We start from the raw sequence: 17873 nt of genomic DNA, 5'->3' as shown, positions 1-17873 counted from the left end.
ACTATATCTAGTTTTAATTTCACAGATAAACCCTGAGATTCATGACCATCGTCTGTAATACGACGACTACTCAGACCCAATATATCACATCCACCTTAACAAGAAACTGCTATAGGCAGCATATCACACCCACGACAGGCAGCATACCACGACACCACCAGAGATGGCACTAAAGATCTGCTCCACACTCCGCAGATCAACGACAGCTGATGGCCTTCACCGAAATACCTTGAAGCTTCAGCACAACTTTCTTCCAGACTTGACGTCAAACATAATTCCAGATCAACGTCAAAAAAAACTTTCAGCAATCCAGATCTCCACCTGATCTGGTTCCACGATTATTAGATTTTTCTCTCCACCTTCACGCGACTTCAACCTTCACGCTATCTCATGGTTGGGTCTTCAAACAGTTTCCAGATCTGGCAGCAGACAACTTCAACTACAACAGAAGGAATATCAGATCTGAATACGATCTGATTTTGAGAAATCTGACTTCGATAGAGAATATCAGATCTGAAGGAATATGCAGGACCATGACTTATATAAGAATCCCTATAGTTTTTTTTTTTCGACAACCAGAACATTAAAGGAATGGCGATATAAGCAGATTAACATATGTTTCCACAACACTCCTGCTACGGCTGAAAAAAAATATCACGACACAGCCTGCTGCTCACGCCTGCTGCTTCCACGAACAGAAATTGCTATTAACATTATGTTTTCACAACACTCATGCTACGACCAAAAAAAATCACGACACAGCAGAAATCACGCCTGCTGATATTCATGTTCTGAAAGTGAACAGCCAAATAAGATCCGAGAAGAACTCGGCACCCAGATTCACAACCAATGACATGTTATTTCTGGAAGAGAAAAACAAAATTCACGACTCAACTACAGCTGGAAAAAAATTTCACGACTCAGCAGGGAACTTGGCAACCATATTCACGACCCACGATAACAGGCGCACGCAGAAGTATAGAATCACGACATCCAGAAACTTTCGGTTGTTTTTTTTTTCTTCAGCAACAAGTAAAAACTTTTCATATCCAGATCTTAATGACACACACTCATCGTGTCAAAGATCTATCATCAGAGAAAAAAAGAGCGAGACACCTGTTTCCACCTCTTTCAGTTTTATTTGATTTTTTTTTGTGTTGTGTAGATCGATCATGCTCCTGGGATCTACTGCTCTGATACCATGTTGACGACCTGAAAGCAAATGCAGAAACCGAGGCAGAGAGAGAGAGAGAGAGAGAGAGAGAGAGAGAGAGAGAGAGAGAGAGAGAGAGACGGCTGTATGAAACAATAGAACTCGTTCTTTGATTAGGGCTCATCTCTATGTTAAATAGAGAGAAGCCAAAAAGGAGAAATTACACATAAGCCGCTCATTAAAATAAAAATTCAAATAGCCTCTAGTTTAGGAAAACTTAACCATAAAACCTCTTAATCTCAACAGAGACGTTGGGGAGCCTCCAACGGTCACATATGTGACCGTTGGGGGCTGGGGGCTCCCAACGACTCTCTTGGGAGCCCCCTTTTGTGGCTCCCTTTTATGCTTATAAATAGGGGTTTTACCCCCTTGTATTCTTCATGGCTTTGAGTCAAAGCCCAAGTGCTCAATAAAGTGATTTCCATTATTTTTATGCCTTTGTGCATTTGTGAGTTTTTGTGAGTTGTGCTTTTTATGCACAAGTGTTCTAAAGTGTTTTTATTGTGCATGTGTGCCGGATTGATTATCAAGAATATTAAGGTCTTGATATTAGTATCTTGTTTGGAGATACTTTTACATGGTATAAGAGCCTCGTTGAAGAAGGAGGATCGTGCATCTCTTCTTTTTTGAAGCACCTCGAAAAACGTGCCTTCAAAGTTATCGAAGTCTTAAAGTGGATCATCTCCTTCGGGCAATATTTTGGAGGCATCTTTTGTCAAGAAAGATTTGAAAATCCTTGGAGGTACGTGTTATTTTCTATCTTCTTCCCTCTCTAATGGGTGAAAAAGACTCCCACTTCTCCCTTGGTTTTAAACTTAGCGGTTCAAATTATCATGTTTGGGCCGGCAATATGGAAGCCCATATCAAAGGAAAAGGTCTTTGGGGTTACGTTCAAGGTTCTATATCGGAACCCGAACCCAAACTTACAATCATAGAAAAATGAGATATTAAGATTCTTGAAGGTGAGGATAGACAAAAAGCACTAGAAGACTATTCAAAAAGACATGACGAATGAGAAATGAAGAACTTCAAAATCTTGTCTTGGATTTTTTCATCCGTTGAGACCAAAATCAACGCCAACATTATTAAGTTCAAAAAGGCCTCCGAAGCTCGGTTGTACCTTGAAAAAATGTATACTTCAAGGGACCTATCTCACAAATACTACCTCCAAAGGAGGTCTTTGACCCTTCAACAAAATGATTTGTCTATTCGAGAATATTTTGCCGAATTGTCATCCATTTGGGACGAGCTTGCTATGCTTGAACCAAAATGGAGTGGAGAAGCAATCGAGCTAAGACACAAACAACTAGAGGAGGATCGATTCTTCAATTTTTTAAATGGACTTAGACCCAAATTTGAGCAAATTCGGTCCTCTCTTCTATCCGCCTTTACATCCCCCTCTATTGAAGATGTTATCACCAAGCTAAGTGGTGAAGAAACCCGCATGGGGATTAGTAAAAATAATCCTAGCATCCTTGCTACTCCTCAAAATGATTATGAAGCAGTTAATGTTGTGTCAAGACCCGGGAATAATATGAAGGCCTACCGACCTCCTCATTTCAAAAATCAAGGTCAAGGAGGAAATGAACGATATGGCAAAAAAGACTATAGCAAATTAACTTGCCATTTCTGTAAAGAACCCGGGCATATCAAACCCATTTGCCCCAAATAGAAAAAATTTCTTGCCGCGGCTATGGCATCCCAACCAGAGGAACGACCTTCTTCATCAAATGAGCCTCTTTTTCTTCAACAAATTGTGGATGTTCTACAATCTCTTCTCAAAGGAGGCACTTCTGGAGCCGCTATGTCATCCTCCTCATCTCTCGGTAAGACATCTTGGCTCCTAGATTCCGGAGCATCATTTCATATGACTCCAAATTCTTGTTTTCTTTCTGATTTTTCAAAAAACTCTCTTCCATCCTTTGTCTCAACGGCGGATGGAACACCCCTTGAAATTAAAAGAATAGGTAGTTTTGAAAAGCAAGACTTCTTTATTCCAAAAATTCGCCTTATACCAAAACTAAACTTAAATTTACTCTCGGTTTCTCAACTCTCGAACCATGGTTGCGATATAAAATTCCCTTCTAATAAATGTTGGATACAGGATGGCCAGTCCGAGAAGTTGATTGGGGAAGGCTCTAGGAGAGGCGACCTCTACTATATTGATTTTCTCAAAATTCCCAAGAATCAATTTTGTAATGCTGCTGAAAACAAAGATATACATGTATAGCATAAGAGATTGGGTCATCCCAACATTGTTAAAATCTCTTATTTACCTTTTATTAAGCATCTTTGTAATGAAAATTTGGAAATTTTGTATGTAATGAATGTATTCTTGGGAAAAATGAAAAGTCTCCCTTTTCCTCAAAGATCCATGTTTTCAACAAAATCTTTTGAAATTGTTCACTCCGATGTATGGGGTCTGGCTCCAGTGATATCTAAAGGAGGATTCTCATACTATGTTATCTTTGTGGACGATTACACTACATTTAGTTGGATATATTTTCTCAAACATAAACATGAAGTTTTCTCGATTTTAAAAACATTTCATATTATGATTTTAAATCAATTCAATGGAAGTTTAAAAATTCTTAGAACCGATTCGGGTGGCGAATATCTTTCCAATGAATTCAAAAGTTATCTTGAAAATTATGGTATTTTTCATCAAAAATCTTGCCCTAAAACCCCACAACAAAATGGGTTGGCTAAACGAAAACATAGGCATATCATTGAAACAACACGAACTTTGCTCATTTCACAAAATATTCCGAAAAGACTCTGGGCTGAGGCAGCCCTTACATCAGTCTACCTCATTAATAGACTTCCATCAAAAAATTTAAACAAGGTTTCCCCATTTGAAAAATTATATGAAAAAGAACCTGATTATAGCAGGTTAAGGGTTTTTGGATGTAAATGTTTTGTCCTTACTGATAAAAATGACAAACTCTCCCCCAAGGCCATTCCTTGTGCCTTGGTTATTCCGAAACCCAAAAAGGTTTTCGTTGTTATGATATTAAAAATGGTAAGCTATATGTTTCCAGAAATGTAAGTTTTTTGGAAAATATTAGTGGTTTCGAAAAACTTGAATTCAATGACGAGAATATAGACTATTCTTTTTTGTTTAATTTATTGACTGAAGATGATGACAGTAGTGATGATGAGTCAAATCAGAATGACTCAAGTAATAATGAAACCAATTCTATGCCTCCAAATGTCAATGAAGAACCACATATAGATCCCATAACCTACACTCATAGAGATAGAGATTCTTTCAGAAGTGCCCTCGAAAGATATGATGATGCTAGTGGGTCTACAACTCAAAGCGAGGAAAACCTTTGTAGGACCGAAAGACAAAGAAAACCCCCTTCTAGGTTCATCTAATATGAGTCTTTCTCACCTAAATATAGAGCCTGTCTAAGCGCCATTCACTCTTACATAGAACCTAGAAACTTTGAGGAAGCACAAAAATATCCTGAATGGATAGTTGCTATGAATAATGAACTTGAAACTCTAAGAAGAGCAAAGACATGAGAATTTCAAGTTCCTAAAGATAAGAAAGCAATAGGGTGTAGATGGGTGTTTAAGGTTAAGACTAAGACTGACGGGACCCTCGAGAGATACAAGGCTCGTTTAGTTGCAAAAGGATACAGTCAGGAATATGGGATTGATTATGAAGAGACCTTTGGCCCAATAGCTCGAATGGTCACCGTCCGATGCCTTATAACCGTTGCCTCAATCAACAAGTGGAACATCTATCAAATGGATGTTAAAAATACTTTTTTAAACGGAGAAGTTTATATGGATACTCCTCCTGGAATGAAGTCTCCTAAAGGAAAAGTGCTTCGCCTTCATAAAGCACTTTATGGTTTGAAACAAGCCCACAAGGCTTGGTATGATAGATTTAACTCAGTAATGTTAGAAAATGGTTTTTCATCATGTTTTACTGATACTGCTTTGTTTGTTAGAAAATCTAATACAGGGATTGTTATTTTACTTCTATATGTGGATGATATGCTTATAACTGGTAGCGATTCTAAAGGAATTAAAAGCATAAAGTCAATTTTTAAAGGATAAGTTTGAAATGTCTGACTTGGGTTTTTTAACTTATTTTTAGGGTATTGAGGTGACATACTCTCATAGAGGATATTTTTTGTCTCAAACTAAGCTTGCATCTGAGATTATTGACAGGTTAGGTATTACAGATGATAAAGTTTGTGAAACTCCTGCTATAGTAGGAGCTAAAATGAAGATTGATGATGGTGTTCTCTCCGATCCAACTCCCTACAGACTTGTAGGATCGTTAATGTATCTGAGTATTACTAGACCAGATATCTCACATGCAGTACATACGACAAGTCAATTTCAGCATGCACCAACTTCTGTTCATATGAGTGCTGTCTTACGTATCATAAGAAACCTTAAGCGTACTCTTAATAAGGGAATCTTTCTATCATCTTCTTCTGAGTTAAAATTAATTGCTTATACTGACTTTGATTGGGGAGGTAACCCAAATAACCGTCACTCCACCACTAGTTTTTGTGTTTTCTTAGGTGATTCCTTAATCTCATGGAAATGTAAGAAGCAACAAAAAGTTTTCTTATCTTCGACTGAAGCTGAATATCGTTCTATGACAACTACGACCATGGAAATGTAAAAGTATCTCCAACAAGATACTAATATCAAGACCTTAATATTCTTGATATTGAACCCACCACGAAAGCACAATAAGAACACTTTAGAACACTTGTGCACAAAAAGCACAACCCACAAATAACTCACAAATGCACAACGGCATAAAATAATGGAATCGATTTATTGAGAACTTGGGCTTTGACTCAAAGCCATGGAAAAATACAAAGGGGAGAACCCCTATTTATAACATCACTAAAGGGGGCCTTGGAGGGGCTCCACCCATAGTCGTTGGAGCCCCTCCAACGATCACAAATGTGACCGTTGGAGAGGGCCCAACGACTATGTTGGTGGGCCCCCCAAGGTACCTTTTAGGTACACATCCAAAAAGAAATAAAAAGATCAAAAGAAAAATAAAAATAAAAGAAAAATAATTACAGTCACATCCGAAAAGTGAATGTGCGCAAAAATAGGGAAAAGACTAAACTACCCTTATGACAAAATAAATAGAAATATATATTTTATATATATATTTGAGTAGATACATATACATATATATTAATATATGTATATGTATTACCATATATATATAAAATATATATATATTACATTATATGATTAATGTACATAATTTAACACCCCCCCTCAAACTTAGGGCAGGATGACCGAGAGTTTGCTAAGAAGGAAGTTGAAGCGCGGAGCACACAAGGCTTTAGTGAAGAAGTCTGCCAACTGATACTCGGACGTGACATATGGAAGGTCAATGATTCCTTGGAGATACGCCTCCCGAACATAGTGACAGTCCATCTCGATATGTTTAGTCCGCTCATGAAAAGTGTGATTTTTGGCAATATAAATCGCACTTTTGTTGTCACAGCAAAGCTTGGTAGGCCCTTCAATTTTGATTCCCATATCTTCCAGCAACTGATGAATCCAAACAATTTCCATGGTAGTAGTCGCCATGGCCCGATATTCAGCTTCAGTTGATGATAGAGATACCTTTTGCTGCTTCTTGCATCTCCATGAGATCAATGAGTCTCCTAAGAAAACACAAAAACCAGTGGTGGAGTGACGGTTATTTGGGTCACCTCCCCAATCAGAGTCAGTATAAGCAATTAATTTTAACTCAGAACAGGAAGACAAAAAAACTCCCTTATTAATAGTGTGCTTTAGGTATCTCACGACACGCAAGATAGCACCCATGTGAACAGAAGTTGGTGCATGCTGAAATTGACTTGCCGTATGCACCGCATGTGAGATATCTGGTCTGGTGATACTTAGATACATCAACGAGCCTACTAGTTGCCTGTAGGGAGTAGGATCGGAGAGAGGAACACCATCATCAATCTTCATTTTTGCTCCTACTATAGCAGGAGTTTCACAAACTTTATCATCTGTAATACCTGACCTGTCAATAATCTCAGATGCAAGCTTAGTTTGAGACAAAAAATACCCTCTATGAGAGTATGCAACCTCAATACCCAGAAAATAAGTTAAGAAACCTAAATCAGACATTTCAAACTTATCCTTTAATATGGACTTTATGCTTTTAATCCCTTTAGAATCACTCCCAGTAATAAGCATGTCATCCACATAAAGTAACAGAATAACAATCCCTGCATTAGACTTTCTAACAAACAAAGCAGTATCAGTAAAGCATGATGAAAAACCATTATCTAACATCACAGAGTTAAACCTATCATACCAAGCTTTGGGAGCTTGTTTTAAACCATACAGTGCTTTCCGAAGACGAAGCACTTTCCCTTTAGGATACTCCATTCCAGGAGGAGCATCCATATATACTTCTTCATTTAGATCTCCGTTCAAAAACGCATTCTTAACATCCATCTGATAGATGTTCCATTTGTTTATTGAAGCAACAGTTATAAGACATCGGACGGTGACCATCCGAGCAACGGGAGCAAAAGTCTCTTCATAATCAATCCCATATTTTTGACCATACCCTTTTGCAACTAAGCGGGCCTTATATCTCTCAAGAGACCCATCACACTTAGTTTTGACTTTAAACACCCATCTACACCCTATTGCTTTCTTATCTTTAGGAAGGTCTTAAAACTCCCAGGTTTTTGCTTTCTTTAGGGCTTCAAGTTCATTGTTCATAGCAACAATCCATTCTGGGTATTTACGTGCTTCCTCAAAATCCCTAGGTTCTATGTACGAGTGAATGACGCTAAGACAGACTCTATATTTTGGTGAAAAAGACTCATATGAGATGAACCTAGAAGGGGGTTTTCTTGATCTTTCGGTCCTACGAAGATTCCCTTCACTTGAAGGGGTAGATTCACTATCATATCTTTCGAGGGCACTTCTAAAAGTACTCCTATCTCTATGAGAGTAGGTTATAGGATCTCTATGTGGTTCTTCATTAATGGGTTGATCAGTATGAGTTTCAACATTTAGATTTGTTTTATCATCGCTAGTATCATCATCTTCAGTTAATAAATCAAACAGAAAAGAATAATCTATATTCTCATCATTAGTTTCAAGTTTTTCGAAACCACTAACATTTTCCAAGAAGCTTACATTTCTGGAAACATAAAGTTTATCACTCTTAACATCATAACAGCGAAAACCTTTATGAGTTTCAGAGTAACCAAGAAAGGCACAAGGAATGGCCTTAGGGGAGAGTTTGTCATTTTTATCAGTAAGGACAAAACATTTACATCCAAAAACCCTTAACCTGCTATAATCAGGTTCTTTTTCGTATAATTTTTCAAACGGGGAAATCTTGTTCAGGTTTTTAGATGGAAGTCTATTTATGAGATAGACAGAGGTAAGAGCGGCCTCCGCCCAGAGTTTTTTCGGTATATTTTGAGAAATGAGCAAAGTTCGTGTGGTTTCAATAATATGCCTATGTTTCCGTTCAGCTAACCCATTTTGTTGGGGGGTTTTGGGACAAGATTTTTGATGAAGAATTCCATAGTTTTCAAGATAGCTTTTAAATTCATTGGAAAGGTATTCGCCACCCGAATCGGTTCTAAAAATTTTCAAATTTCCATTGAATTGATTTAAAACCATCATATGAAATGTTTTGAAAGTTGAAAAAACTTCATATTTATGTTTAAGAAAATATATCCAACTAAACCTAGTGAAATCATCCACAAAGATAACATAGTACGAAAAACCTCCCTTGGATATCACCGGAGCTGGACCCCATACATCGGAGTGAACGATTTCAAAAGGTTTTGTTGTAAACATGGATCTTTGAGGAAAAGGAAGACTTCTCATTTTCCAAGAATACATTCATTACAAACAAAATTTTCATTACAAAGATGCTTAATAAAAGGCAAATAAGAGATTTTAACAAAGTTGGGATGACCCAATCTCTTATGCCATACATGAATATCTTTGTTTTGAGCAACATTACAAAATTGATTCTTGGGAATTTTAAGAAAATCAACATAGTAGAGGTCTCCTCTCCTAGAGCCTTCCCCAATCAATTTCCCGGACTGGCGATCCTGTATCCAACATTTATTAGAAGAGAACTTTATATCGCAACCATAGTTCGAGAGTTGAGAAACGGAAAGTAAATTTAAGTTTAGTTTTGGAATAAGATGAATTTTTGGGATCAAAAAATCTTGTTTTTCAAAATTACCCATTCCTTTAATTTCAAGAGGGGTTCCATCCGCGGTTGAGACAAAAGATGGAAGGCGATTTTCAGAATAACTAGAGAGAAAACAATGACTTGGAGTCATATGAAACGAAGCACCAGAATCAAGTAGCCAAGATGTCTTACCAAGAGAGGAAGAAGATGACATGGCGGCTCCAGAAGTGCCTCATTTGAGAAGAGGTTGAAGAGCATCCATAATTTGATGAAGCGAAAGAGGTTCATTCGATGTTGAAGGCCGTTCCTCCGATTGGGATGCTAAAGCCGCGGCGAGGAATTTCTTCCATTTAGGGCAATTGGGTTTGATATGTCCCGGTTCTTTAAAAAAATGGCAAGTTAATTTGCTATAATCTCTCTTGCCATATCGATCATTTTGCCCTTGATTTTTGAAATGGGGCGGTTTGTAGGTCTTCAAATTATTACCGGGTCTTGACACGGCATTGACCACTTCATAGTCATTTTGAGAAGGTGTAGCAAGAATGCTTGGGTTATTTTTACTAATCCCCATACGTGTTTCTTCACCACTTAGCTTGGTGATGACATCTTCAATAGATGGGGAGGTAAAAGCCGATAGAAGGGAGGACCGAATTTGCTCAAATTCGGGTCTAAGACCATTTAAGAAGTTGAAGAAACGATCTTCCTCAAGTTGTTTGTGCCTTAACTCAATAGCTTCTCCACTCCATTTTGGTTCGAGCATAGCAAGCTCGTCCCAAATAGATGATAATTCGGCAAAATATTCCCGAATAGATAAATCATTTTGTTGAAGAGTCAAGGCTTTCTTTTGGAGGTAGTATTTGTGAGACAAGTCTCTTGACGTATACATTTTTTCAAGGTATAACCAAGCTTCGGAGGCCCTTTTAAATTTGATGATGTTGGCATTGATCTTGGTTTCAACGGACGAAAAAATCCAAGACAATATTTTGAAGTTCTTCATTTCCCACTCATCATGCCTTTTGGAATATTCTTCAAGGCCTTTTGTCTATCTTCTCCTTCAAGAATTTTGATTTCCCCTTTCTCTATAATAGAAAGCTTGGGTTCGGGTTCCGATATGGATCCTTGAACATAACCCCAAAGACCTTTCCCTTTGATGTGGGCTTCCATGTTGCCGGCCCAAACATGGTAGTTTGAACCACTAAGTTTAAAACCAAGGGAGAAGTGGGAGTCTTTTTCACCCATTATGGAGAAGAGAAGATGAAAAATAAAGCGTACCTTAGCGGATTTTCAACCTTTTCTTGACAAAAGTTGCTTCTAAAATATTGCCCGGAGCAAGTGCTTTACTCAAAAACTTCACTAGCTTGAGGGCACGATTTTCGAGATGCTTCACAAGAGGCGAGATACACGACCTTCTTTCTTCCAACGAGGCTCTGATACCATGTAAAAGTATCTCCAACAAGATACTAATATCAAGACCTTAATATTCTTGATATTGAACCCACCACGAAAGCACAATAAGAACACTTTAGAACACTTGTGCACAAAAAGCACAACCCACAAATAACTCACAAATGCACAACGGCATAAAATAATGGAATCGATTTATTGAGAACTTGGGATTTGACTCAAAGCCATGGAAAAATACAAAGGGGAGAACCCCTATTTATAACATCACTAAAGGGGGCCTTGGAGGGGCTCCACCCATAGTCATTGGAGCCCCTCCAACGGTCACAAATGTGACCGTTGGAGAGGGCCCAACGACTATGTTGGTGGGCCCCCCAAGGTACCTTTTAGGTACACATCCAAAAAGAAATAAAAAGATCAAAAGAAAAATAAAAATAAAAGAAAAATAATTACAGTCACATCCGAAAAGTGAATGTGCGCAAAAATAGGGAAAAGACTAAACTACCCTTATGACAAAATAAATAGAAATATATATTTTATATATATATTTGAGTAGATACATATACATATATATTAATATATGTATATGTATTACCATATATATATAAAATATATATATATTACATTATATGATTAATGTACATAATTTAACAGGAAATTGTATGGATTCATCAGCTGCTTAAAGATATGGGGATCACCATTGAAGGGCCCACTAAGGTATGTTGTGATAACAAGAGTGCAATATATATTGCCAAAAATCATACTTTTCATGAGCGGACTAAGCACATTGAAATGGACTGTCACTATGTTTGTGAAGCCTACTTAAGAGGAGTCATCGATCTACCTTATGTCACTTCAGAATATCAGTTGGCAGATTTTTTCACCAAAGCCTTATGTGCTCCAAGATTCAACTTTCTCCTCGGCAAACTATCGGTCATCTTGCCCTAAGTTTGAGGGGGGGGAGTTAAATTATGTATCGACATTTGTATTTTCGTATATATTTATATTCATATATATATATATATAATTTGTTCACCCAAAAGGGTATTTCTGTAAATTCTTGTTTTGAGCATATTCCACTTTGGAATATTGCTTGTAATTTTTTACTTTTTCTTTTTCCTTTTTTCTTTTCTTTTTCTTTTCCTTTTTCTCTTTTTTCTTTTTGTCTTTTATGCCACATAGGGAGGCTCCCCAAAGAGTCGTTGGGGAGCCTCCAACGGTCACATATGTGACCGTTGGGGGCTCCCAACGACTCTCTTGGGAGCCCCCTTTTGTGGCTCCCTTTTGTGCTTATAAATAGGGGTTTTACCCCCTTGTATTCTTCATGGCTTTGAGTCAAAGCCCAAGTGCTCAATAAAGTGATTTCCATTATTTTTATGCCTTTGTGCATTTGTGAGTTTTTGTGAGTTGTGCTTTTTATGCACAAGTGTTCTAAAGTGTTCTTATTGTGCATGTGTGCCGGATTGATTATCAAGAATATTAAGGTCTTGATATTAGTATCTTGTTTGGAGATACTTTTACAATATGATGTCATGCAGCACGAATATCATAGATTGAGAAACATTAAGCATGGAAAAAAGATGGTGTTCAAGGCCAATACCTCTAGATTGATAACAAGGATGAATGGGAGTTTTTTTACGGCTTCTGACTGCATCATAATACAAAAAATTAGTAACCAGAAATAAAATAAGCAAAATTTTGAACTAAGCTAACAAATATAAATTTATAGTTAAAAATTGTTAAGGATAGGATATTGAAATCCAATTCCAGCAAAACACAGGCCATATCAGTGAATTGAGTAATTCAGTCAATTTGCAGATGCACTGAAAACTGGTTTACTTTTGGTATACTTGTGCTCTTTGAAGCACATCCATAGAATGAGGAAAAAAACCCAGTTTGAGCTGTTTTTCACAAATCACTGTTAGATGACATGCAGGGGAAATTCCAAGAGACATTCTTGGATGCCTCTCAAGGCTCATTGGAATTTGGATCTAGTTCTTGAAAACTAAATAACTAAAAGAACAATACAGTACTAGCTAGTATTTTGTCGCTTATAGGAACACGTCGTGGGTTCCACTTCAAACAACTTTCTAACGGTCATTTCTTTGTTATTTGATCTTTATTCATACACTTTTTGGATCGTGAACAAACAATAGACATACAACTACCACATGTCTAGCTTAACCAGGTTAATGATTGTGCTCTACTAAACAGCTCAATGAATAGAGATTATCAGGATACGGCAAAATCAGAGTACTTCCAGAGTCATTTGCACCCTCCTCTTTCAGCACAGTTATTCTTTTGGGTTTTCTTTACCTGATTCTGTGCTTATTCTGCTCTTCACTAATTTTCATGGCCTATTCCCTTGTTAAATCTTTCTACATACTGATGTCATTACAATGGTTATCATATTAATTTGTTTCTTATTTAAATACCAGCCCAATATTATTGTTTCGGGATGTGATATTTCTGCTGTTAATCAGATCTATTTTCGTGTGATCCTTTAAAAAAAGAAAAAAAAGGAAAAGGAAAAAGGAAAAAAATCCCAATGGGTATCTATTTTCGTGTCATATTTGTAGAAGGAATAGAGGAGATGCACCGAACCCTAGGTAGAGAGAGAGAGAAGAGAGAGAGAGAGAGACAGCTGCACAGTAATAGAACTCGTTAATTGTTATTAGGGATCCCCTCTATGTTAAATAGAGAGAGATAAAAAAGAATAAATTACATCTAAGTCCATCATAAAATTAAAAATTCAAATAACCTCTATTCTAAGAAGACTTAATCTTAAAACCACCTAATCTCAACACTCCCCCTCAAGCTGGAGCATAGATATCAATCATGCTCAGCTTGTCACAACATTTTGAGAAATTTGGTCTAGCAAGAGGCTTTGTAAACATATCTGTAACCTGGTCTTCCGACTTTAGATATTTGGTAGTGATATGGCCAACTTGAACCATATCTCTTACATAGTGGCAATCAACCTTAATGTGCTTTGTTCTCTCATGAAAGACAGGATTGTTCGCTATGTATGTTGCAGCCTCGTTATCACACATCATGGTCATAGGAGAGGAAACCTTCACCTGAATATCATGAAGAACAGTACAAACCCACATCAATTCAGCAGCTGTTTGGGTCATAGCCTGATATTCTGATTTTGCACTCGACCTAGAAACCACATTTTGTTTCTTACTTCTCCAAGAAATCAAGTTGTCTCCCAGAAACACACAGAATCCTGTGGTAGATTTTCTATCAACTACAGATCATGCATAGTCAGCATCAGAATAGGCCACTATCTCCAGAGTTCCACCTTTCCTGAACAATAACCCCTTTCCAGGAGAAGATTTTAGATATCTGAGAATCATTATAGCTGCATTCCAGTGTACCTCAGTTGGTTTGTCCATAATCTGGCTAACTTTGCTTACTGCTAAAGTAATATCCGGCCAGGTCACAGTTACATACAGTAGCTTCCCTACTAGGGAGCGATAACTTTTGCTATCAACCGGTTTTGACCATTCTTCAAACAACTGAACTTTATGGTCCATGGGAATATTTGCTGGTTTAACTCCCAACATTCCTGTTTCCTTTAATAAGTCATGAACATACTTCCGTTGAGACAAAACCATCCCTTCACGGCTCCTAGCAACTTCTATACCCAGGAAATATCTAAGTGGACCAAGGTCTTTTGTAACAAAGTGTTTCTGAAGATGAGCCTTTGTGGTTTAAATATCGTTCATATTGTCTCCTGTAAGAATGATGTCATCCACATATACCACCATAACAACTATGTCTGAGTTAGTTTTCTTGATAAATAATGTATGATCTGCCGCTGACCTATTAAAGCCAAAGCGTGATATCACTTCAAACAACTTTTGAAACCATGCACGAGGACTTTGTTTCAAGCCATAGATCGCCTTTCTCAATCTACACACCTTCTGACACTCCCCCTCAACCTCGAAGCCTGGAGGTTGTTGCATGTAAACGGTCTCAGATAGATCCCCATATAGAAATGCATTTTTCACATCTAATTGGCACAAACTCCAACCATGCTGAACCGCTACTGAGAGAACAAGACGAATGGTACCCATTCGTGCAAAAGGAGAAAAGGTTTCAAAGAAATCAATACCATATGTCTGAGTATACCCTTTTGCTACTAATCTGACCTTGTATCTTTCAAGAGAACCATCAGATTTGTATTTTATTGTATATACCCATTTACATCCGACAATGTCAGCATCTGCTGGGGAATCAACTAGATCCCATGTATGCTGAGATACTAAAGCATCCGTTTCTTCTTGCATAGCCAGCTTCCAACGATTATCAAGTTCTGCCTGTTGATAGTTCAGAGGAATAGTTTCAGCAGATAAGGCTGAAATAAAAGTTTTCATCTGATTTCCAATTCTGGCATCGGAGACAAAATGAGATATAGGATATAAGGTACATTGTTGTGTCCCCTTACGTAGAGCAGTAGGCCTGTTATCATCATCATGAAGATCACTATTGTCAGTAGAATTTACCTCAGGGGAAGAAGAAGATGAAGGCACTTGCGGAGGTGGAGCTCTATGCACATATACCAATGGAGAATTATTAAATCTGGAAGAGGATGAAGTTTGGTTCGGTAAGGAGGGCACCAATTCCAAAGGAAAAGGAGGTATAGGTAATGAAAAAGACTCAGCTGGATCAACCTGCAGCGGGGAATCGGTACTAGAGTAATATGGATTGGATTCCAAGAAAGATACATCCACACTGACATACTCTCGGCAAAAAATAGGATCATAACATCGATATCCCTTTTGATTTTTGGGATAACCTATAAAAATGCATTTTGTAGCTTGAACAACTAATTTATCACGGTCAGGACCAAGTTTGTGTACAAAACAAACACATCCAAATATTTTGGGCGACGAAAAGAGTGGGGTATTAAGTTTTAGGATATGTAATGGAATTTGATCACCCACATAAGATGAAGGCATGCGGTTGATCAGATAACAAGCAGTGGAAATTGCATCACCCCAGAATAACGCATGAACATTAGATTGAATCATAATGGTCCGGGCAACATCAAGCAGGTGCCGATGTTTTCGCTCAGCCACCCCATTTTGTTGAGATGAATAGGCACAGGAAGTTTGGGGTTGAATGCCATGATCTTGGTAAAATTGTAACAGAACTTTTGATTTAAGCTCAAGAGCATTATCAGTGCGAACAATCCTAACAATAGATTCAAACTGAGTTTTTATTTTCCTAGTAGGAATCTTACTAGGACCCCATACATCTGCATGAAGAAGTTCAAAAACTTTATTACTAGACTGACTTTGACTCGAAGGGAACGAACTTCGATGATGCTTGCCCAGTTGACATGCTTCACACTGAAATGATGTAGTGAAAGGAAATTGAGGAAAGACCGAACGAAGCTTTGACAATGAAGGATGACCAAGACGACGATGCCACTGAACAGAACTGAATGAGTGTTCCACTGCAGTATAAACATTACCCACTAGATGATGTAGGTAGTAGACTCCATTTGCTTCATAGCCTCCACCAATCTTCTTCCCCGTCAGCAAATCCTGAAAATGACAACCCATCAGATCAAATATTACTCTACAATTTTGTTCTTTAGTAAGGCAACTAACAGAGAGTAAACTTTGAGGAAAGTTTGGAGCATGAAGAACATTTTTCAACTGTAAGGAGGATATAGAAATATTTCCCTGACCAACAACCAGGGAGGAACTCCCATCGGCTAATGAGACTCCTCGTAATATCCTTTAGATCTAAAAAAACGAGTGAATTTCCACACAAGTGTCTGGATGCACCAGAGTCAATAATCCACTTACTGTCAGTCGGATGAAGATGATTTCATGTTGAGTAGGCAACACCAGCTACAGGAGAAGTGGAACTCAAAGGGCGAAGAGCTATCAGCTCATCATATTCAGCACGACTGAGGGTGATACTTTCACTTGCAAAGATATTATCATGTACATTTGTTGCCTCGTGAGTAGTAACATTTGCTTTAGGAGCATATGACTTTGACGAAGAAGGGGTTGGCCGACCATGTTTATCCCAACAACGATCTTCTAAATGTCCAAATTTTCCACAGAATGTACATTGAAGCTTTCCTCTACCTCCCATACCTCGTTCACGACCTCGTCCTCTGATATTCTGAATATTTCCACGCCCATAACTAGAGGAGACAACTAGAGCAGATGACTGGGTCACAGGCTGAGATTGTGGAAGAGAGATCGCAAGTCTACTTAGGCGATTGTATGCATCAATAAGAGTAGGAACATCTGATCCAGTCAACATTCGAACTTTTGCAACAGAGAATTCTGAAGATAAGCCTGTAAGAAACCTAACAACCATAGTCTGTTCTTGATGATCCTTCTATTTCGAAAAACAAAGAGGCCTGTGAGCATTGAGACTTTCAAACGCAGCTTTTACTGATGCATAGTACTGTGCCAAGGTCTGATCTCCCTGCTGTAAATTACATATCTCCTGTTCGACTTGCAGGATACGACTCACATTAGTCTCTTGTGAATACGTATCTCGAAGATTGTCCCACATTTGTTTGGCTGTATTATAGTAAATTAAACCATCTGCAATATGGGGTTCAACACTATTCATGATCCACAGCATAACTATGCCATTATCTTCATCCCAAGTAACATATTTTCCCACTTTTTCAGTGGGTTCGTCTTCCAACAAGATATGTTTTCTACGATGTCCAGATACCGACATCATAAAAGTTCTGGACCACCTGGCATAGTTAGTTTCATTCAACCTTACAGAAGAGCCGTACGAAAAAGGATTGGTAAATGCCTTATACTCCCCAATAAGTTCCATTTTGGAATCACATTTCGAAGTTTCAGTCATACTGAAGATATAATTCTATTTCAGTAGAGAGAGAATCTGGACAGGCTTCAAGCAACACAGGGAATAGCGTGTGTTGCACTCACACACATCAACCGATAAGACAACCAGCAGCTGTAAAAAAAAACACCACGATAGAAATGAACAACAACCCACAACAAGAATATTTTCCCAGCACAGCAGGGAATCAAGCCTGTTGTTTCC

General features: G+C 38.0%; 1 protein-coding gene across 1 annotated transcript in view; it reads right to left on the bottom strand.

Moving 5' to 3' along the window:
- The window catches only part of LOC149847969 (ENHANCED DISEASE RESISTANCE protein (DUF1336)), a 320270-nt gene that overhangs the window by 35696 nt on the left and 266701 nt on the right, over positions 1 to 17873 (bottom strand). The window contains exon 18 of the mRNA XM_090011056.1: positions 12409 to 12456. Within this exon, the coding sequence (XP_089867182.1) occupies positions 12409 to 12456 (48 nt within the window). The remainder of the gene's footprint in view (positions 1 to 12408; positions 12457 to 17873) is intronic.

Source organism: Nuphar pumila, chromosome 1 (assembly GCF_984573655.1).
Source record: "Nuphar pumila chromosome 1, dmNupPumi1.hap1.1, whole genome shotgun sequence".
NCBI classification, from domain to species: Eukaryota; Viridiplantae; Streptophyta; class Magnoliopsida; order Nymphaeales; family Nymphaeaceae; genus Nuphar; species Nuphar pumila.
The sequence above is the reverse complement of the archived record's forward strand: the minus strand, read 5'-3'. Positions and strand labels throughout refer to the sequence as shown.